General features: G+C 39.6%; 2 protein-coding genes across 2 annotated transcripts in view; both read right to left on the reverse strand.

Annotated features, from left to right (window-relative positions):
- On the reverse strand, nt 1–24,411 carry LOC149477510 (oxysterol-binding protein-related protein 3-like). The gene is made up of 19 exons (XM_089710517.1): nt 23,313–24,411; nt 21,755–21,847; nt 20,406–20,527; nt 19,070–19,204; nt 18,042–18,123; nt 15,133–15,293; nt 14,775–14,892; nt 13,930–14,021; nt 13,204–13,326; nt 12,227–12,323; nt 11,037–11,221; nt 10,285–10,497; nt 8,568–8,738; nt 8,070–8,183; nt 7,150–7,291; nt 3,046–3,160; nt 1,266–1,388; nt 650–767; nt 1–175 (listed from the first exon to the last, which is right to left on the reverse strand). The coding sequence occupies exons 1-18, from the start codon at nt 24,298–24,300 to the stop codon at nt 665–667; spliced, it is 3,177 nt and encodes a 1,058-aa protein (XP_089566643.1). The 5' UTR covers nt 24,301–24,411; the 3' UTR covers nt 1–175; nt 650–664.
- The window catches only part of LOC149477511 (uncharacterized), a 4,899-nt gene continuing 4,877 nt past the window's right edge, over nt 24,390–24,411 (reverse strand). Inside the window, exon 5 of the mRNA XM_089711050.1 lies at nt 24,390–24,395. Coding sequence (XP_089567176.1) covers nt 24,390–24,395 — 6 coding nt within the window. The remainder of the gene's footprint in view (nt 24,396–24,411) is intronic.

Raw genomic sequence — 24,411 nt, forward strand, 5'->3', positions numbered from 1 at the left:
TGTCTTGAACAAAACAAATTTTGTGCGTAATACACGGTAGTCATTCGCAGTCTGATCACGGCGCACTAAGTAGTAAGTAGTTTGTAGTAACCGGTAGCAAGTAGTAAGTAGTTAATAGTTAGTAAGCTGGAAGCGGCAAGCACAACCTCTAGCAGAGCACCTCTCGCGAAGTATTCTGGAAATAAAACAAAATCATATAAGAAAATCATCTATACTTATTTATACTTAATATTATAAAGCTGAAGAGTTTGCTTGTTTGAACGCGCTAATCTCAGGAACTACTGGTCCGATTTGAAAAATTATTTCGGTGTTAGATAGCCCATTTATCGATGAAGGTTATAGGCTATATGTTATCACGCTAAGACCAACTGGAGCGGAGCCATGCGGGTGAAACCGAGCGGCGCAGCTAGTAGATATTAATTATCAAGAATAAAAGAACATTAAGTTTGTTACGCTGATGACGTAACACAAGCCTGACTCATTTTTTTTCCTATATTATGATATTTTTTAAGAAACAAAAACAATTGTTTGACGTTTTGGCAATTTTTAAATGTTCTGCGGCGCGGTCACCAGAGCGACTAGCTGTCTAACTTTTTATCGTATCCCCCAAAAACGCACACACTGCGTTTAGTGTAACGCATATACGCACGGTGGTGCGGCGCGGTCACCAGAGCGGCGGCGCGGCGAGCAGCGGGAAGCCCGCCTCGCGCGCCTTCCAGTACTCGCCGCCGAACACCCACGTCTCCTCGCCGTCTTCGAGTGATTTTCTAAGGGAAAATAGAGAAGAAATTGTTAAAAAACATGGGTCAAATGCGAGTTCGTATAGATGGTTGCGAGTAACAATTTTTGAAAAAAAAAATGAAGGCTTTCTTATTTCCAAGACACGCAGTAGTAATGAATCAACTAAGAGTATAACAGTATTTTTTAATTTCTATTTAATATCACTTTTAATAAGACGTTTGTTGTGTGTTTGTAAGATATGACTTTAACTTTGAATTTGAGTACTTAGCCAAAAAAAAAGCAAAAAGAGCGTGTGTGCCGAGCACATGTGTCAAAAGTGAAACTTGTGCCTAAAGAAGTCACTTCACTTCAAAAATGAGGGTACTTTTAGTTTTAATTCGATTTGGTTGGTTGGTGGTAAATGTTAAATATTATGTTATGACGATTCAAAAGTGCTTCTAGAAGAATTCTAATTGAATAAATAATTGTTTGAGATTGAGTTTGAGTTTATAGCTAAGTTTGAGTATAACTTAAGTGTCACTCACCGGAACCAAGCAGGCACGTGATCAACTGTAGTACGACGTCTTTCACGTTGCGCTTGTTCCAACTCTAGCTTAAATTGTTCAGCCGCTTCTACATCACCTTCCTCTAGGGCTCGCTGGTCCGGCCTGATGGAGAAACATACATACATTTTTGTCAAGCTTTTTAAGCTATTGCATAGCTTCTATCGCGGGCCTTGAGCGCGGGGACCGAATACAGAAATTGCGTAACGAAAAACCTCACGATCCCCACTCCGACGGGCGCGGAGGTGTGGCTTGAAGGCATAGCATGCAATAGCTTTACCGCGGCAGTCCCCGAGTGACACACGGCTTTTTTAATTGATATCCTATCTAAACGAACGCAATGATTTTCTATACCAAACAAGACTATTATCATAAGGGTAGTAATAAAAGCTCCGATAATAAATTTAAAAATGTCCTTACTAAAAATATAATATTTACTGCCCGAAATACTAAACCTCCGACTACTTCTGTCCGACTAAAAATGACGAAACGACCGAATGATATACTTAAATCTTAGAAAAAATCTTATGACTGTTAATTGCTGTAATACTTTTTTACCATATAAAATTATGTTCTACTGATAACAATGCTTTGTAATTATTACCTTTACTTGCCAACTAGAAATTCATCAATTACATTTAATTTTTCATAAACTCTGTGCTATTTTTACTACAATGTTATACTTAAATTTCTATTGTTGGCGCTTGTCCAGAAAGTTATTAAAAATACAAAAATGTACTTACTAAAAGTTACTACAGGTACAGGGAGCAAAGAATAAAACGGTTTCTGAACTTTCTGTTGCATATTTTTCTTTTAAGAAACCTAACCTAACCTAACCTAACCTAAACTTGATTTTTTTTTTGCGCGTCGACGGAGCCCCGCTTCGCGGGGCTCCTATTTCTGTGTAGTTTTTTTTTAAGAAACCTAACCTAACCTAACCTAACGGCTAACCTAACCTAAACTTGATTTTTTTCTGCGCGTCGACGGAGCCCCGCTTCGCGGGGCTCCTATTTCTGTGTAGTTTTTTTTTTTAAGAAACCTAACCTAACCTAACCTAACGGCTAACCTAACCTAAACTTGATTTTTTTTTGCGCGTCGACGGAGCCGATCGCGCGGTCCGACCAGTTTCGGTATTTTCATCAATGTTGAGAGTTAAAAAATATATTTGGTAACCAACACTAGAAAATTAAATAACTCATAAAATTCGTAAAAGAATGATTATTTTGACATGACCTCTGTTGTCAGTAACCCAGTAATCTCGTCGGAGGTTCAGTATTTTATTCAGAAGTTTAGTTTTGTTATTCGAAGTTTAATATATTTTTAAGTAGAAATGTAATTTGATTGTGTTCATAGGTGTCAGCAAAATTTAGGTATTTTATTCGGTATGCTTTGAATTTTTTTGTCGGTATATTATTATAACGCTGGTAAATTAGAATAAAAGTCGGACAGAGATAGCTGGAGATTTATTTATTTGTCGGAACCATTATTATTTTCCTTATCATAATCCTGTATATTTTTTACAAGTACATTTTTTATAAATATTTTTTTTTACATTTAGCGAATACAGCTTAATGCAATACGAATAAGCTCGATTTTGCTTTGACATTTGTTTCTTTTAATTAGAACTTTGACAATGACATTTAAGGGTAGTTTTAAATTCGTCTTTGTATAGGACTGTGTGATTTTTAACTGTTCTTAATAATCGAAGATTTTAAAGAAATAATCTATTTTGTCAATAGTAGCGCAAATAATTTTGACGTACCTGAACCTAGTGTCAGTGTGCGGTAAGGTCTCTTTCATACCGGGCTCCATTTCGTTGAGTTCCATCGCGAAACGAGTGAACCCGTAGTATAGCTCATAGTCTGGCGGCATAGTGCCTGTGGACAAATATTTATATGCTAGAAAGTATAATTACAAATTTTTGAAAAAGAAAAAAATGTGTGCGTGAACTAGTGTACACACGTAAGAAGTGAAACTTCTTTATGACCTTATTTTTCAAAAAAGTAATTTACTATATGCAACTTTACAGAAATACGTCGTTCACGCGTGGTAGGGATAAGAAAAAGATGGCGCGTAACGGAAAAATGTCACGCGTAACGAAAAAATGTTACATTAAAATTTTTTTCCAACCCCGATAAAGAAGTTTCACTTCAATAAATTTTTGTTAACATCTTTTTGGTTAGAAATCAATAAAGACGTTATTGCAGCGATTGTGTCGCGTTGCGGCAATGAAAAAAAACGGAAAGATTTTTATTATGGTGTATTTAGATCAAATGAATGAATGCTCATTCTTATCCTATGTTAAATTCTTATAGTGTAGACATTCTTTCGTTGTTCTAATAATGTGTTCGAAAAGATATTATTTAATGTTTTAATACTGAATTCGAGTTCTTATTTACATTAAAATATTACGATATATGTAATGCTTGTACGGGCTAGCCGTACATCCTGACTCAGCGCTTTACACGATCTTATTTCATTATGATGACAAGAACATCTTCACCCAGTTAGTCTGCGCTCGCGGCTCGTGTAAAGCGCTCGGGGTGTACGTGCTATATCAATTAATATCATTATCAACTATCAATTAATATCATCAACTATCAAATATCATCATATCATATTATTATCATTAGTTTAAAGTATCAATCAACAGAATAGTGATCAAAAGCAATAACGTGTTTTACATCATCTATCAAACTATCAATTTATCAACTAAAGGAGTGTATGGGATATCATATCAACTCAGCAGCCCATACAATGCTTTTGCTTTTTGTTTGTTTAATGTAAATGTACCGTTACTCGAAACAATTTGAAATTATTGTTTATAAAACTTAGATAAAGTTCGTTATTGATTTAGATTTAGGTATAATTAGTTTTCAAAGGTAAAGTAGGAATAAGTTTGCGAGGACCGAAGCGACGAGCAAGTTTACGTCAATTTTAAACAAACGACAGAGTCGAGCGAGCGAAGCGAGCGAGATTTGGTTGTGGAGTGTCAGAATCGACTTAACTTTCCCTCCCCATTTAAAGGGCGTTACAAGCATAGTCGTGTATGTGTATTCGAGCGGCCCGATAGTACCGCACTTCATGTTATCCCCCCATAATTACTTCCCCCCATGTACCCCCACTCACCGGGCCGCCACAGGCAGCGCGCGGCGGGCGGCTCCCCCGCGTGCAGCGCCTCGGACCAGCGCCCGTGCAGCCGCAGCGCTGTGCTGCGGCCCGACAGTACTGCACCGCGGACCTCGTGCCGGGTGGACGACCATGCACTAAGCTACTCCCCCCCCACTCACCGGGCCGCCACAGGCAGCGCGCGGCGGGCGGCTCCCCCGCGTGCAGCGCCTCGGACCAGCGCCCGTGCAGCCGCAGCGCTGTGCTGCGGCCCGACAGTACTGCACCGCGGACCTCGTGCCGGGTGGACGACCATGCACTAAGCTACTCCCCCCCCACTCACCGGGCCGCCACAGGCAGCGCGCGGCGGGCGGCTCCCCCGCGTGCAGCGCCTCGGACCAGCGCCCGTGCAGCCGCAGCGCTGTGCTGCGGCCCGACAGTACTGCACCGCGGACCTCGTGCCGGGTGGACGACCATGCACTAAGCTACTCCCCCCCCACTCACCGGGCCGCCACAGGCAGCGCGCGGCGGGCGGCTCCCCCGCGTGCAGCGCCTCGGACCAGCGCCCGTGCAGCCGCAGCGCTGTGCTGCGGCCCGACAGTACTGCACCGCGGACCTCGTGCCGGGTGGACGACCATGCACTAAGCTACTCCCCCCCCACTCACCGGGCCGCCACAGGCAGCGCGCGGCGGGCGGCTCCCCCGCGTGCAGCGCCTCGGACCAGCGCCCGTGCAGCCGCAGCGCTGTGCTGCGGCCCGACAGTACTGCACCGCGGACCTCGTGCCGGGTGGACGACCATGCACTAAGCTACTCCCCCCCCACTCACCGGGCCGCCACAGGCAGCGCGCGGCGGGCGGCTCCCCCGCGTGCAGCGCCTCGGACCAGCGCCCGTGCAGCCGCAGCGCTGTGCTGCGGCCCGACAGTACTGCACCGCGGACCTCGTGCCGGGTGGACGACCATGCACTAAGCTACTCCCCCCCCACTCACCGGGCCGCCACAGGCAGCGCGCGGCGGGCGGCTCCCCCGCGTGCAGCGCCTCGGACCAGCGCCCGTGCAGCCGCAGCGCTGTGCTGCGGCCCGACAGTACTGCACCGCGGACCTCGTGCCGGGTGGACGACCATGCACTAAGCTACTCCCCCACCACTCACCGGGCCGCCACAGGCAGCGCGCGGCGGGCGGCTCCCCCGCGTGCAGCGCCTCGGACCAGCGCCCGTGCAGCCGCAGCGCTGTGCTGCGGCCCGACAGTACTGCACCGCGGACCTCGTGCCGGGTGGACGACCATGCACTAAGCTACTCCCCCCCCACTCACCGGGCCGCCACAGGCAGCGCGCGGCGGGCGGCTCCCCCGCGTGCAGCGCCTCGGACCAGCGCCCGTGCAGCCGCAGCGCTGTGCTGCGGCCCGACAGTACTGCACCGCGGACCTCGTGCCGGGTGGACGACCATGCACTAAGCTACTCCCCCCCCACTCACCGGGCCGCCACAGGCAGCGCGCGGCGGGCGGCTCCCCCGCGTGCAGCGCCTCGGACCAGCGCCCGTGCAGCCGCAGCGCTGTGCTGCGGCCCGACAGTACTGCACCGCGGACCTCGTGCCGGGTGGACGACCATGCACTAAGCTACTCCCCCCCCACTCACCGGGCCGCCACAGGCAGCGCGCGGCGGGCGGCTCCCCCGCGTGCAGCGCCTCGGACCAGCGCCCGTGCAGCCGCAGCGCTGTGCTGCGGCCCGACAGTACTGCACCGCGGACCTCGTGCCGGGTGGACGACCATGCACTAAGCTACTCCCCCCCCACTCACCGGGCCGCCACAGGCAGCGCGCGGCGGGCGGCTCCCCCGCGTGCAGCGCCTCGGACCAGCGCCCGTGCAGCCGCAGCGCTGTGCTGCGGCCCGACAGTACTGCACCGCGGACCTCGTGCCGGGTGGACGACCATGCACTAAGCTACTCCCCCCCCACTCACCGGGCCGCCACAGGCAGCGCGCGGCGGGCGGCTCCCCCGCGTGCAGCGCCTCGGACCAGCGCCCGTGCAGCCGCAGCGCTGTGCTGCGGCCCGACAGTACTGCACCGCGGACCTCGTGCCGGGTGGACGACCATGCACTAAGCTACTCCCCCCCCACTCACCGGGCCGCCACAGGCAGCGCGCGGCGGGCGGCTCCCCCGCGTGCAGCGCCTCGGACCAGCGCCCGTGCAGCCGCAGCGCTGTGCTGCGGCCCGACAGTACTGCACCGCGGACCTCGTGCCGGGTGGACGACCATGCACTAAGCTACTCCCCCCCCACTCACCGGGCCGCCACAGGCAGCGCGCGGCGGGCGGCTCCCCCGCGTGCAGCGCCTCGGACCAGCGCCCGTGCAGCCGCAGCGCTGTGCTGCGGCCCGACAGTACTGCACCGCGGACCTCGTGCCGGGTGGACGACCATGCACTAAGCTACTCCCCCCCCACTCACCGGGCCGCCACAGGCAGCGCGCGGCGGGCGGCTCCCCCGCGTGCAGCGCCTCGGACCAGCGCCCGTGCAGCCGCAGCGCTGTGCTGCGGCCCGACAGTACTGCACCGCGGACCTCGTGCCGGGTGGACGACCATGCACTAAGCTACTCCCCCCCCACTCACCGGGCCGCCACAGGCAGCGCGCGGCGGGCGGCTCCCCCGCGTGCAGCGCCTCGGACCAGCGCCCGTGCAGCCGCAGCGCTGTGCTGCGGCCCGACAGTACTGCACCGCGGACCTCGTGCCGGGTGGACGACCATGCACTAAGCTACTCCCCCCCCACTCACCGGGCCGCCACAGGCAGCGCGCGGCGGGCGGCTCCCCCGCGTGCAGCGCCTCGGACCAGCGCCCGTGCAGCCGCAGCGCTGTGCTGCGGCCCGACAGTACTGCACCGCGGACCTCGTGCCGGGTGGACGACCATGAGCTCGCCTGTTAACAACAATTATTCAATAAAAAAAGACGTGTGGCACTCGGGGACTGCCGCGATAAAGCTATTGCATGCTATGCCTTCAAGCCACACCTCCGCGCCCGTCGGAGTGGGGAGCGTGAGGTTTTTCGTTACTAAATTTCTGGATTCGGTCTCCGCGCTCAAGGCCCGCGATAGAAGCTATGCAATAGCTTAAAAACCCAACTGCTATTTTTTGTCCCCATATCACTCAGTTTCGCTTCAAAAGGTTAACATCGAGAGGGCGCTGCGATGCTATTGTTTTCGTTGAGTTGCTAAATTGTAAATTTAAAAATAATAAAAGTAAATAATTTGACAAGTTTAATACGACATGAGTGGTCTAATATACGTCCAGTGTGGAATGTCCGGAGACGAAGCTTCTTGAGAACATTGCAAAATTCACACCTATTGTATAATTCTTTTGATGATTGAATTATAATGGATTTTTATTTTATGCAATAAACGAGTATTATAAAATACCACTTTTTCCATAATTACACACAAACTAGCAACCGAAAAAACAAACATCCATGACAACCGGCAAACTGTCAGTGCCACCATTGACCCAATATACTCTAGAGTATATTGGGTCCATGGTGCCACTGAACAGCTGACACAGAAGGCACAAAAGGCCGATCAGTGAAACAGATGTATGAATAATGCATCTGCCCCTTGCCCACTAAGGTAGACGGAATTTCAGTTCAATAATTATGTTACAGAACAATAAAACAAAAACAACACTTAAACAAAAGCATAATTTACCTTAACAAAGTTCAGTTTACAGCTAATATCGGATCCCTGGCAAGTGATGTGCATATCGCCGTACTGGTCCACCCACCGCTGGCCGCCGAATAGATTGTGTACGCATGTCGTTACCTGTTTAAATATATAAATAAACATTTTAGAAAACTCTTATACATTAACTTTATGCAATAACTATATTTTTATAGAGTGTTTAATTATTTATAGAGTGTATAATTTAACAGAGTGTTTAATACTCAAGTACAAACTCGTAATATTTTTCATTAAAGATGACGTCGATGCTTTACAATGCCACTTAGTTTTAAACTTGGTAAATAATGTATAACATGGTTATCATAACAGAATTTGTATTTGTTTTCACCAGTAGTAAGATTTATTCTATTCTTCTTTTTATCACAGTTAATTCAATTTATGTTGACCGTACCGTTTCGTATTTTTCATTTTTATACTTCTATTTCTGAAAAGACAGTAATATTTATAAACAATGCAATATTCCACCTTATTCCACACATAATGGTCGCCCGTAGTCAACAAAGTAAGATGAACTCTCCCCGCGGGTTGAAACTCCATAGATTTTCCCCAGAACTTAGTTTTGATCCTCGCTTCTTGCCAGAACACCCAACGGTTGGATTCCGCGTGGCATGCTGATATTGGCGGGTGGTGAGACACCTGCAAATACAAATAAACGATTATCTTAATATATATAAATCTCGTGTCACAATGTTTGTCCTCAATAGACTCCTAAACCACTTAACCGATTATAATAAAATTCGCACACCATGTGCAGTTCGATCCAACTTGAGAGATAGGATAGTTTAAACATGTAGGTACCACGGGCGAAGCCGGGGCGGACCACTAGTAGAAAATAAAAAATATAATTGGCATACATAAAATATATTATTACACGGTGAGTTATCTCAATATATTAATAATGTCGCGCTTGTCAAGTTCCTGAATCATACTTGTTATTATAGTCGAGCCAATTTAATAGGCAACATTTGACGTCTATCAATTTTATCTTCGAAGAGAGGTAACCTGCTTAAAAACATCGATTAAAGTGAATTAATCGATACGGATTTGAAACATTTGTCAATCGAATTTATTAATTTATGGTGATTTTTATTCACAAGTAATCAATGCATTCGATTCTAGATGTCAGTTTTCGATTTTTAGAGTAACGTCTCTGGTATTTAAAAAGAAAAAAGGTTTATTGACACAAAATTGTAGCGACGTCAGTTCTTCAATTCAGAAATTGTTTATTATGTTTAGAATGGTTTATCAGTAAAATGAAATCTTAAAATTACTTGTATCGGTCATTATTATTATAAATATGTGGTCGTAATTGAAAAAAGTTAAGCAAATGTGCAGTTCTAACAAAACGAAATATCATGTTATTCTATGTTGTCGTTACTAGGTTACGTTGTTGAATTTTGTTGAACTGTCAAATGTTGCCTATTAAAATGGCTCTACTATACACGTAAAACGTGTAACATAGTAAAATTATGTAGACTTATAAAACTTAGGTTTACACTTAGCCAACCAACACAGCCACTTATTTCACTAATACGATAGCGTATACGTAAAGTCAGGAAAGTGAAACATGTTTATCAGCATATTGTGAATGCTGCAACTGATAACACGCGTACGGCTTCGTCACAGAAACAAGAAATACCTACCCAAAACCAAACATATGCACTCTATCGCGTTACTAGCGAGCTATAAGTAGCTCTATGGCGAAAGCCACCAACCCTGTCCGCTCTACAAACTTGCTCCACCCAGAGGCTCTAGGATGATTTATGATTAGGATGATTTAGCAAGTGTGTAGAGCAGGGGTCTCCCCCTGCTCTACACACTTGCTAAATCATCCTAATCATTACGTTGACAGCTCTACATGCTCTCTTTTTTTATACATAGATAGGTGGACGTTTGACCCCAGTCCCACCTGATGGAAAGTGGTGACGAGATTTAAGGTGGTAAGTCACGCCCGCCTAGAAAGTGCCTGTTAATTCGTCTCTTGAAAATTCCCATGTTATACTTCTGTGGAAAGATGGACGCCGGCAGAGAATTCCACTCTTTGGCAGCTCGCATTAAGAAGGAAGACGCAATGCGTGCTGTGCGTGCAGTCGGCATTTCCACCAGATAAGGGTGGTATCCCGCCGTACGCCCGGACGTCCTTTGGAAAAAAGGCGACTATCTGCTCTACCTAGAGCCTCACCTGTTCAGCCAGGAATCTAAACCCCTTATCCTCCCGCACACACTCGTAAGTCTCCGCCAGCAGCGGGTTGAACGGTTTGGACGCAGCGCGGTGCGCGGACGCAGCGTACGCGCTCACCGCGAACGCGGCCACCAGCGACATACGCTCTACTGCGTTGTCGCACGCAGCTGCTGCGTCGAGCAGTTCGGAGTATTCGAGCTCTTCGCAGAGACGCTGTAATGCGATAAAATATCATTATTCTTTTCAAAAGAAAAGTGAATAGCATCTAGGTCAGCATGCTCCATCCTAGGCCACGCTTATCGCTTTTCAGAGGCGAAGCGTTGGTCAAATGCTTGCCAAACCCTGAATAAAAAAAATTTTTTTGTTTGACATAAAATATAAGTCAAAAGTTGTAGATATAAGTTACAACCCGATTTAAATTTTAATAAGTTGAATCGGTCAGTTCGTGTGCGTTTCGACGACGAGACAGTCGTCTGCATTAAAAATCTATTTTTTTTTAATTAAGAAAAGGACTTATTTAATTTTCTGTCAGACATCTGTACTAACAAATAACTGAATAAGAAGTTTGAATCACCGATTACAATATATAAACGAAATAATTTAGTCATCTATATATAACATTAGAACTAAATAAGTAGAGTTAGTGACACTATAAAAGAGAAGGAGCATCATTATTATATTACAGAGAAGTAGATATATTATTCAATAGTGGAAAATAATATAATAAAAATATAGAACTAATTACTGCTTACCTGCAGCATATTAAGCGGCTCATTGATCGTCACGGGCATGGATATCTGGCTGAGATCCTTGCCGATATTCTTATACAGCAGGTTCCACAAGCTGGGTCCCCCGGGGGTGGGGCGGGGGGCGGGCAGCACGCGGCGCCGGGACCACTGGCCCGTCCCGCACGGGACCGTCTGCTCCGCTGATACCACTGCTCGGGAGGGGGAGGATACCATTCAATTATTTGCTACTAGCTTTCCGCCCGCGTTTTCAAAGAAAAACCCGCATAGTTCCCGTTCCCGTGGTGTAGTGTATATCCTTCCCTATTATCGGCTCTTAGACGCGCGTGCCCTCTCACTCCGACCGCCTGCAGCCAACTGAGCTGTGTGAGCGGTGTTACCGTTGCACGTGCGCAAGAGATGACATAATACTTCCCTCTCTTTCACTGACATACACTACACGTGGGATTTCCGGGATAAAACTTATTTCTATGTTATAGTCCACGTTACCCTCTATATGTGTTCTAAATTTCATTGTAATCGGTTCAGAAGTATTTGCGTGAAAGAGTAGCAAACATACATACATACATCCATCCTCACAAACTTTCGCATTTATAGTAGAATTGTGTGTAGATAAGTTGCCAACACAACATTCAATCTTAAAATTCAATAAGACCTTAAATTAAAATGGCATGACAACTATCGAAAAAGAGACAAATCAAGTTAGAAAGAAGAGACAAGTCATTCTGGCTAATTTGCCACATTTCATAGTGCTTCTGTTTAACAGTCGACTGATTCTATTTCTAGCAATGAAATTAAATATTATCCTCTCTGATGTTTCAATGCAGCAAGATTTGTAAGATTTCTCTTAAAAGAAATACTGAAAAACGTTTCACCTCTTTAAAATACTTTACCCAATGGTAATCCCAACTCATTACTAATGACTGACACAGACCTCTTTCCCATATGATTATTATTGACTGGCTTTCCGCCGGCGGCTCCGCCCGCGGTTTCAAAGAAAAACTCGCATAGTTCCCGTTTCCGTGGAATTTTCGGGATAAAACCTATATAACTCGTGGATAATGTAGCTTTCGAAATTCGAATGGTGAAAGAGATTTTAAAATCGGTCCAGTAGTTTATGAGCCTATTACAAACAAACAAACAAAGTTTTCCTCTTTATAATATTAGTGTAGATCAACAAAATATTTCAAACTTACTGGCAGCATCGCTGTTATCAGAACTAGCGGATCCCTCCTCACTGCTGAGCGATCCCGCTTCCGATGACGAATCACCATCTAACTCTATCACACCTGTCTGGAAAACATACCGAGACTAAATATACAAATATCTATACTATATATCTAACATTAAGAGATTAATTTTGAATTTATGTTGTTATATTATTATGTTTAGAAAAATGTTTCTGGTTGGTATTTTTATGAAATTAGAAGTTAAATAAAAATGAGCCGATAAAATTCAAATAATTGTAGTTAAGTGTGAATATTACACGGCGAAAGTTAACATTCATAGATATTCTTATACCCTAAATAATACAGTGAAACTTGGTTAAGTGGGACCTGGATAAGTGAGAAACCTCCATAACTGGAACTCATGCTGAGGTCCCAACACTTTGGCACTGAATTACCTCTGTTAGTGGGACGAGGTAAACCTCTATATCTGGGATTTGTTCTTTCGATTTATCATCATAGTTACCTCTATAACTGAGACAGCGAGTAAATTTTATATGCATAAACCTCTGTAACTGAGATAACATTGTTTGTTTACTCATTCTTATTCTACCCACAAATTCCACACGTAATTCCAAGTACGTAAGTACTAATTTTGAGCTTCAATTACCTTCAGTTTTAGTTTCGCTTTACTGTCATACAGATGTTTATTTGGAAAATGTCAAATTAATATTGGAACCCTCTGTAAATGAGACAGATATTTATTTATACCTGTATATCTGAGACACTGGGTAAGTGGAATACCTCTATAAGTGAAACGACATTGCCGGTCCCTTGATGTCTCACTTAACCAGGTTTCACTGTAAAATATTGAGAAGATTGCTTATTTTTAAATTCTACACTAGATACAATATTACCAACCCGAAAACTAACTTATGACCTTATCGTGAACGTAGTACAAGCGAATTTCATTTAATATATTTTAATAAAAAAAAACCTACACTAACCTCATCAGCATTAATAATCTCGTTCTGTTTAATTTCGCCGTTGTCATGTTCCTCCGCGTCAAAGAACTCAGACGCGGACACGCACGACGAACTGTAGCTCAGCGAGTGCTTGAATTGGTGGTTCTGTGGATTGTAAGATAATAATTATTGTAAAATGTATTAAATTTATGGATTTTCTATTTATTTCACTAAGGGCCGATTTTTCAATGCTTGGATAAAACTTATCCATCCAATAAAGTATTACACGATATTATTAAAATGTCACGTAAACTGTCAAATACGGGCAATTAGAATACGTTTTTAAAATGGTAGTTTTATACATTATTCGACGAATAAGTTTTAACCGCGGATTGAAAAATCAGCCCTAAACCATTGATACCCAACCTATCAAATATTTTGTGAAACTTTTGAAGAGGGTGTAATTATATTTTCCATCTATTTTTAGATAAATATTACTATTGTAGTAACATTTTCACTTCACAATCTAGCATTACATTTGTTTTTTTTTTAATTAGTTTTAATTTCAAATTGAAAGTACCTTTTTTATTTGTTCACACTACTTTTTACTCAAGAGAGGCTGCACCGATTTTAATGATTTGTGTTATACTAATAATTTGAATTTGAATTATACTCTGCAAGAACTAGGTTAATGACCTTTAAAAATACGAACAACTAACAACAAATACATCTTAATTCTACTATTACCTATGAAAAAAAGCAACTCACATGATCCGAGTTAGCCCCCATAGAAGATATCTCAGCAAGGTCAGACGCATCGTGTATACGCGACAGCCGCGACCGCAGCTCTGCGCGGGACACTTCGCACGTCATTACTTATGCACTTGCACTTAATATTATGGCTGGTTTACACACGTTGATAAGTAGTTAACTAAATTTTAAGTGATTAATTGCGTGTAAACACATAATTTATCACTTTTTTGCCTTGTTGGTCCATCCTGAGTTTGCTAAAGAGCTTAACTACTTAAATACAAGTCACTTAAAATTAATTTACCTACTTATAAATATTAATTTTTTAAAGAAATAAAAAATTTCGATCACGAGGCGGGATTCGAACCCGAGTCTTTTTGCTATGCCGGGGCAACGCCTAGCCTCTCACAATCTAACATGTTAATCCAGTTTTTAATATTACAAGGTATTTAAAAAACTCAGAAGCAAGATTCCTAGTCATATAATAATTTAAATCGATATAGTCAAATATAATAAACAAATTGACTGGCCGGTTGGCTTGGTTGGTAGTGACCCTGCCTTCCAAGCCAATGGTCGTGGGTTCGATTTCCACCCGAGGCAAATATTTGTGTGATGAACATAGATGTTTGCTCTGTATCTGGCTGTTAATTATCTATATAAGCATTTATTTAAAATTATATATATGTATGTTTATCATCCATCTGGTTTCCATAACACAAGCGAAAGCTTAGTATGGGATCAGATCGTACCTTGTGTGAAAATTGTCCCGAAACATTTATAATATTTTAAATAATAATCAATAAACAAATTCCCAGCCATTAAAAATAGCATTAAAAGCAAATAGTGGTTGTTGTATCTCTCACCAGAATTCTGTTGCAACGCAGTAGAGAGGTTCGTACGTAACGCCGCTACAACTCCACTGGGCGCGGTTGTAGTGTCTGCTGCTTCCATTGCCGCTCGCAGACGGCCTCGTTCACATACCTGTGTTGAATATATAGGTTTTTATTTAAAATTAACCCAATATAAAGGGTCTAGAATGCTATAGAATTTGCCGAGACGTTCTGTGTATAAATTTGAGAGAAATGTACGACGAAACGAAACGAAAACGAAACCTTCGTTATAAAAGTTCTTGCTTTAGAAGCGCTTGCTTGCGTTGTTCTGCCTTATTGCCATTTATAAAGCATTTTAACTCTGTAAAATGAATTATTTAACATAGCTCACCAATGTAGCAACAATACTCTTCAAGCTGGTGACCAGATCCTTGGCCAGCATGGTGAAGTCCTCCCGCAGCTGGTGGTCTGGAGTTAAACTGGTCAGACTGGCCGGAGCTGCGTTTAGGACTTCTGCACCTGGTAGCGATTGCGGTCTGGTTGCTGCACATGCTGGAAATTTATTATGGGGGTATAAAAATTGGTTTTTTGACGGTTTGATAGTTGTTTAGTAGGCATTAAATGTCTCTAAACCTATTTAGTAATGAATACATTATTAAAGATACTTTTGACCAGAAATAGATCTTGCTCTGGTATGCTCGAGAAGTATATATTAGTTAAATAAAATATTACTAACTAATTGGACCTATTTTTAATAAAATATACTCGTCGATTCCTTGTAGCTTTTGTTGTTTAATACCTATAATTTTAAGTTTGGGGAATTGGGAATTTCCTATGTAAAATTTAATACCTAAAAAGGGATGTGGTACGAATTAACATTTATATAATACCTAAATGACACAGTTAAATATAATTTAATATGTTCATAAAGTACCTTACTGAGATAATCCTACCTCTTTTAAAGTAAATTCATTATTATGAAAGTAAATAATATACATATATTCTTCACATCGATTAAGAAATTTTCCTAATAATAAAATCAATGAACATAATTGTACCATGCTCATGCATCTTATGTTTCTATTTGATAAATAAAGTACGTGAGATCTTAAAAACCTTTACTAATGTTTTATATACAATGGATAAAAAAAACATTGGAATGAAGCTTTGATGTGAATGCAATTGGAATCATGTATCTATTAAGAATATACATATTTACCATTTGTAACATTTACCGACTAAAATATATAAACATTAACTAAAATATTACATCGATTCATTACTATTATAAACTGTTTGTTTTACGAGTAAAATTGGATACACTTTTAATATTCAATACTATCTATATTCTTATAATATAATCCTGCAATTTGAAAACATAATGGTGTAAAATATACTTTTCTACTACTGATATAACCTACTATAAATACTTCGCAATTATTTACTTTAACTAAACCAAATATCGACCAACGTCGAATAAACTTTACTCACTCTCACAATCTTGATATTCTCTTAGAAACTTCATTATATACAAGAAGACAGTCCTTCCAAAAGGCACTATAACTCCATCACTATCACTAGACATTATTTTGGCAAAATTTATTCAAAATATATTCATAAAAACATTAAATTTAAATTTATTTAAACTATTTTTATAAAAACTGAATTCCTTCGATATAAAACTATAACTAATTCCTTCAAGAACAAAGTCGTATTGATTCATTATTTGCCTTAATCCAAACCAAAATAAACTCTATTTTGTAGTTAATAAGAATGATATTTGAATAGCTTTTATAAGAGGCTATATTGAGATAATCAACAGATTCATCTTATCTTTGATAACGCTGGAAACTGTAGATTTACTTTGAACGTCATTAAAATTCAAAATATGTGTTACAAATCGTATAGTAAGCTAAGTAAAAGGTGAATAACCCGTTTAAAGGTCCGTTTTAAGTGATTGATATTGGAAAATAGTGCATTTAGTAAAAATATTTTATAGCGTTGCGCTTGTAATATAATTGTGAAAAAAAGATGTGAAGATTTTTAAACAGAGTTATAAAGAGTTGTACATATTGCGTAAGCCCATAGTTTGCTTATTAAACTCTAGTATTTGAGTGGTATTGCGATATTTTTTGGCTGAATTAATTACCTTAAACGCACTTAATAAGAATTCAATAATGTGTTAAAATATTATATTACTATATATTAATATCTAATAATCCAAAAAAATCTATTTAAGAGATTTGATATTCACATTTCAACGACATATTTCTTATGTATGTATGTGATGTCCTTGAAAACTAAAGCATGCGCGAAACCACATCGCTGTGTATGAGGCGTGAAAAACCGAAAAAAAATGTAAATAAAATAAAACCTTACGAACTAAAGTGGACGCCAGAAAAGTAGATAGAAACGCTGTAATTGAAAATAGAAAATAATTCATTAGTTTTTTTCGTTTATCGTCACTAAAATAACATGCACATCTAATAATTTATTTATTTCATATACTAATGTCAGTAAGCATCATTGTTACATAGCAACCATGCTACCACGTGCATGAGAGACGCCATTTTGTGTCAACAACAAGATGGCGGACTTACCCATTTCGTACAATCCTTGACGGCACAATTCCCAACATTAAAGTCTACATTAAAACACAAACACGTCTAGGTAGAGTTTAATTTGAAAAACAAATAAATAAATTTTACAAATAAATAAAAATAAATAGGTAATAACATGATCTAACACTAGGACTTGAACACATCTTGACAAGTTGATTTTGTTGTGCTTTGAACATCCAACGTTTAAACTAGAAAACAAACACGCAGTCACACTTATGTAATGGGTTATAAAAGTTTATTTTATGGAATTGTGGGTATACAAAAAAAAAAAATATTTTGTAAGAAATTGAATCTATTATTACTTTTATAACCCACGGAAATAGAGAATGGACTAAGAACCATATTAACTACATCACTTTGAGCACAATTTGAAGCTATTATATTAAAAGGAAAATAAGTATAGAAGCGTAATTTATTTTTAAATATCCAAATAACAGACGCATTTAGACATTTAACTATTCATAACTGAAGAAAATAAGTATCTGGCCTATACCGGTCTGTTTCGTATATCTTTCATTTACTTCCGAAACAAGCTTAGATCATAGCTTTTAATAAGAATTATTTTACATATATAGTTAATTATATCCATTCTCCACACCGATTAAACACACAAAAGCGTCTACACATTATATACAAAACGGACAAACACACAGACAATGTATTTTATATAAATATTTACCTATAGGCAGAGACGCGGCGGAATTGGGAACAGAAGACGCACCTCCTCCAGGGGAAGGGGGGGCTGTTAGTGTTGATAAGGCCTGGAATATGAAAATAATAATAAATATACATTTTTTTCTAGATCTTTGGGACAATTCCTGCTATCGATTAGAGAATAACACAAATATGACATTCAGAATTTCTTATGCTATACATAAAATTTTACAGGTGCCGTATTATGACCTTTTATTTTCAGACAGTTTACGCCTTGAATTGAACCGACTGGCAAATTCATATCATGATCACAGCCATGGTTAATTATGGTACATATTATATAAATTAGCCAGTCAGTTCAATTCACGGCGGAAACTGTCTGGAAATAAGAGGTGACAATACGGCCCCATATCATTATAATATATGTTTCTTTTAATGGAATGAGCCATTAAAATGCAATTCACATCTTTTCGAAATTACCTTTTTAGCTTTTATACACCTCCATGAATAATAATAATATAAAAAGACGAAGCTGCAACATTTAGAGAATACATATTATAATGATAAAATCAAGTTGAAAAACTGTAGTAAGGCCTCTATGATCAACTATGTCGATTTGATTAATTTAAAGCCGGCTACTCACATACCTGCCGCAGGGGCAATATTGGAACAATCTCGTTTGCTCGGCGGTCGGAGCAATTCAGATGTTCTCTAAATTGCCTCTGCTTGCCTATACAGATCATAATTAAGGAGCCAATTTAGGGTCCAATTGGAAGATTGCCCCTGCGGCAGGTACGTGAGTAGCCGGGTTTAATAAATTACTTATGGTTTTAATTATTGAAGTGAAAACTTCTTTAGCGGCGTTGAGCACTTTTTCTGTAATGGGTATAAAATCTTAAACTCGCGTCAGGACACGTGACCTGATCGAAAAAGCGTAAGACGGATACCATTCCAAAATATCAAACATGCTGAACGTTAATAATCAAGTTTTCACTTCTGCCGGCACTCCCGGAGTGCAACCCGTCTTTTTTTTTTACTTAGCTAAAAACTCACCATATGAGAACTAGAAGGGTCTATATGATGATGTCCCATCTCAACGGAAGTGCATTTGCTGTTCGATTTCTTTTTCCGCAAGCCGAATTTGCGCCTATCCTTTTTGACGTTCGGCGAAGCGCCCTCTATTGATACCTTTATGAAATAAAATAATAAACAATGTATTTTACTTTCTTTAATATACTGTAAAATATATATATATAGATTATTACAACAATAAGGTTTAAATAAGAATGTCTTATACAAAATCCACTTCTAATCACAACGATAGTGAAAATAATATTTGTTTTGCGAAAATAGTCCCTATTCTTTACAGTATAGTGTATACTTTACAATGAGAAATTAATACTACACTAGGGCCGATTTTTCAATGCTTGGATAAAACTTATTCGTCGAATAAAGTATAAAACTACCATTTTAAAAACGTATTCTACCTCTAATTGCCCGTATTTGACAGTTTACGTGACATTTTAATATTATCGTGTAATACTTTATTGGACGGATAAGTTTTATCCAAGCATTGAAAAATCGGCCCTTACTCAAATATATCTTATTGTTTATATTTATACTTTTGTCAAGTCAATAATAATAAATAAGTTTGGAATACATATTTAAAGATGAAAAGAATATATTAACTTTTAAATTTAGAACATCTTTTCAACAATCACAATACATCGACTTCCACTGGAGCAATTTTGTTCATCTGAAAAATACATTTACTTTTGTACAGTAAAACTAATAAATTTTAAAATAATCTATGGTTCAAAAGACATATTATAATTATTTTTTGACGTTAATATAAACGCTTAGCCTGCACACACACACACAAGATATACTTCCAGAACAGTTTGTGATATATTAGCGTGAACACAGGCTCCTGAAAAACAGTTTATAACTAAACTAGCTGCGCTCCGCGGTTTCACCCGCGTGGCTCCGCTCCTATTGGTTTTAGCGTGATGATATATATAGCCTATAGCCTTCCTGGATGAATAGGCTATCTAACACAGAAATATTTTTTTCGAATCGGACCAGTATTTCCCGAGATTAGCGAGACAAACAAACTCTTCAGCTTTATAATATTAGTATAGATTAGGAGCCCGGGTCATTAAATGTTTGTAACATATAGTGGTGTAAATAATTTATTTATTAAGCTATTGCATAGCTTCTATCGCGGGCCTTGAGCGCGGGGACCGAATCCAGAAATTCCGTAACGAAAAAACCTCACGCTCCCCACGGGGACGGGCGCGGAGGTGTGGCTTGAAGGCATAGCATGCAATAGCTTTACCGCGGCAGTCCCCGAGTGACACACGTCTTTTTTTTAGAAGGTTTAACTCACATCAGTATCATGGTGCGTCTGCTGCTGCAGCTCGAGCGTATCCAACAACCGCTGCAACTGCTGCACAGACAGTTGCGCTTGTCCGAGCTCCCGGGACACATTGTCGAGGGGCCCACCTGATTCTGGAATGGACCTTATTGCGTTGGTATAGAGTTCAATTTTCAGTGGCTATTGTATAATAATAATTGCAAGGCGGGTTTTTGAAAGTCGTGTGGTAGTTAGTACGTTAGGAATTTGGAAAAATGAAGGGTAGTCATTGAGATAATATTACTACGTATGGAGGAGACACCACGAACAAAATCTGTGCGCCATTTTTTTGCTCTAACTAAGTTTTAAAAATTATTATCTAGTTAGGTAGGTACTTACCGATGAAAGTTATTCCTTTGCACTTTTCCGTATTATTTGTATTATTTGTGCAATATTGTAACACACACGAAGGCATATTTGATGCGTTTCACTTTAAAACCATTAAAAAAAACCGCTCAACATACGCGTATGTTGAGCGGAACATAAGTGATGTAGGCGGTGTCGTCTCCATATTAATATTATCTCAATGAGGGTAGTATAGAATTTTTTGCTATTTTGTATGGATAAATTGTAATTTCGTATTTAGGTATGTAATGTTTTTAAGTGTTGTGTGTTTTCTGTGGTGATCATAGTTTATATAATTCTTATGTGTTACTATTATTTATTGCTATAAATGTAGTATCAAAGAAGTATAGTCTGTTTGAGTAAATACAAAAAATATGAAGTCATAGCGGGGATGTGCATGCAGTTATTCTTATTCAAGTAAAAAGATCATGCTTCTCAACACGAGTTATAGTTTATTTGGATGTCAGGTGGAAAAGCAGGCAATGTATTATAAACTTTATTTTAAACAATCATATGTTTAAATATTAAGCAGTAACTTTTTAGAGAAGTACAATATATTTTTTCCATATTTTCAAATCATTAAACCACAAAGTAACTTTTTCAAGCAAGCAAGCGAAATTCATCTCTGAATTGATTACCGCATCCTTTTGATCAGTCGAAAATTGTTAGACCCATAACAAAACTTATATTTTTCGTAATTGTGCGTATATTAAATTTATATAAGGTACCAGTTGTAAGCAAGTTGCGCAATTGGAAAAATTGTTAGCGGATAGTCTTCAGCTATAAATTTAGAATTTCACCTATAAAGTGCGTCTGTAAAATTAGCAAGCATTTTGGGCATTTCAAATAATAATTGCCTGGCAACATTTAGCTATAAATTTAGAATTTAAAGTGCGTCTGTTAAATTAGTAAGCATTTTGGACATTTCAAATAATAATTGCCTGGGCAACATTTAGCGATAATTTTTGGAATTTTACCTATAATCCAGCTAGCCAATCTGCCCCCAGGCGTGCCTGAGACGAAGCTGGCCTGCGGTCCCCGCAGCGGCCCTGATGTGGGACTTACCAGCCCTGGGACAGAATATTGGGGTGAAGGAGCGGGGGACATTGAAAACTGATCGAATGTTCTACATTTTTTAACGTAATTTTTTGTACAGGATCACAAAAGTAATACTTATTTTCTTAATTTGATCAGATTTACGTTACATTTCTAGGTTAAATTTTGAAGTAGGGCTATCCAAAAATTCTTTATATGTGTTCTTTATATGATATAATGATAATAATTTGGGAAATGACTATTTCTGAGCGACAAAATATAAAATGTTGCAAATTTGCCGTCCTTAGACATGTCATAAATATTGATGTTATCTCTTTACATCATCATAATCACTGATAGCCAATGATAAATTTGGAGAAAGACCTAATCTTAATGCTTTAATCTATGACTCAGTTTTCAATGTCCGGTAAATATCTTCACAACGCATTTTGTTTTAAAACTTAACTTTATATGTATTTCTGTTTTATACTCCAATTTTAACAGGGAAATTGGTAGTCATATTTTAACGAAATGCGGTATGGTTAGGATAAAATCGTGCATAATTTTTCATAAAGGGTTAAGGGGTAATCATTCAAATTTATAAAGGTATTCAAAATTGAGAGATAATTATCGTGAAGATTAATTGTTGAACCAATTGACATACTTTTTCATGTAATTAAATTTTTATAGGTATTCAATTATTAAAATGTATTATGATATGACGAATAATCTAAGTCCATAAAAGCAAACTGCTTATAGCTTACTAAAATAGTAATCATGCTTTTAATGATTCAACAATCACATTACTAACACTACAAAACTTTTTAAGAATAGATTCATATAGAGGTGCCAAAACTTTGCTGTGCGAAAGAGATATCGATACATAATCGCAGTCGTGTAAGTGAGATAGCCATAGTTTTGTCAATATCGAATCGATTCTTAAATTATTTATTTTCAAACTAGATTTACGCAGGGTACATACATGCTACAAATATTTCAAATTATGCTTAAATAGGTTTAATCTATAGGTTTCTAATATGTATAACTTTATTAATGTAGGGACAATATAAAGCAGAGAGGTATTCGAACTAGAAGTCATACTTTTAAAGTGACTACAGAAAATGTTGAATATTTTTGTAAAATGTTTTCTATATGTAAATCTCAGTACCATATTAAACATTATGGTTTATGTATCATATTGTGTTAAATTGTATAACATTGTACGATTCTGAGTGTAAATGAGATAAACAAAATTGTTTGACCCTTGGATCATTATGTTCACGTATCTGTTTATTTTAAATGTCATAATTATTAACATAATAAGAAAATACAATAAATAATAAGGATTACTTATACCCAATCAAATTCTATTTAAACGGAGAATATATCTATTACTACTTTTATATTAGAAAAAGAAAATACTAGGCACTTAAACTAATGCTAGGATTAATTCTTATAATTTCTACAAAAGAACTAACTGAATCTTATAAGAAGACTAACCAGAGGAATAGGAAGGATCACTGGAACATCTGTAGATCGTAGTAAGATCTTCGCTTTTCTTACGACCCTGATTGATATCGCATATAGACGCACATTTACTTGGCTTAAACTTCTGACTTACGAATAACTGGTACACCTTAAAATCCTGCCCATTTTTCGTCCTAATCCTCTTATAAATTTTCTCAGTTTGCGACTGTTTAGATACCTTAAACGATGGCGATAGTAAAGATATTTCTTTGATCAAATCGTTTCGTACTTTGGTCGATTTCATTCTATCATGTTTAACCTTTTTCGATGCCATGTTCTGTGAGCCTTCATAATTATCCGGCTTCAGAATTCTAAAGTTCTGTGAACTGTCACTTTTGGCTAACATGAATTTCACGATGGTGTTCATAGCACAGTCCCTTGTACAAATCTGTCGGTACCAATTTTGGTTGGACACGGCCTTGTCAGATCTTATTATGTCTTCGTCACTCGACTGACTTGCGTAAGATGTTGTTTGAGCACTGCTCGTATAAAAGATAGATTCTATCTTATCTTTCTTTGCAATTTCTTTTTTGACATTAGCTTCATTTGTACTTTCTGCAACATTTTCAGTTTGCAATTCAACATTTTTAATTGTGATACGGGAAGCGCTCGTCGCTTTGTCGTTGTTTGTTATAATTTGTCTTATAACGTTACTCGTATTTGTTGTTGTTTCTTTTAAATCTTTGATGTCTCTGCAGAGAGTTTCGTCGCATTGAGTTTCGATGTCTTCAACGTTTTTACTGTTGCTACTCTCGTTATAAATTTTTCCTAACAGACTCAAACCTTGTATTTTACCAGAGTTCAATACAGTTTTTTCATGCTTCTTTCTCAGTTTAATATAAAATGTGTTAATATCTTTGTGTATGGACGGTAAGTTTTTGGACAGTAGTGATAAATTTTCTAATAGAAGTAGTATGAATTTCTCGTCAATAGCTCGAGGTTGCCTTTCAAAGATAGCCATTTCTTCGGGATAGTTGCTGGGCGAGGGACATGGCGAAGCATCATTTGGATTTGTTTGTGACGACTTTTTCCTCGTTTGGAAATTTCCTACTAAACCTTTTAAAGATAAAAG

This window comes from Colias philodice, chromosome 25 (assembly GCF_061535455.1).
Source record: "Colias philodice isolate Cphi_HAF_F1 chromosome 25, ilColPhil1 Martin Lab GWU primary, whole genome shotgun sequence".
NCBI lineage: Eukaryota > Metazoa > Arthropoda > Insecta > Lepidoptera > Pieridae > Colias > Colias philodice.

What these genes read in the sequence shown, in the direction of transcription:
- LOC149477510 (XM_089710517.1), bottom strand. Translation starts at nt 24,300, where the DNA reads ATGGCTATCTTTGAAAGGCAACCTCGAGCTATTGACGAGAAATTCATA. An exon ending in AGACGCACCATGATACTGAT is followed by an intron (nt 19,205 to 20,405) that starts GTGAGTTAAACC and finishes TATTTCATAAAG; the next exon opens with GTATCAATAGAGGGCGCTTC. An exon ending in TTAGATTCCTGGCTGAACAG is followed by an intron (nt 8,739 to 10,284) that starts GTGAGGCTCTAG and finishes TTGTATTTGCAG; the next exon opens with GTGTCTCACCACCCGCCAAT.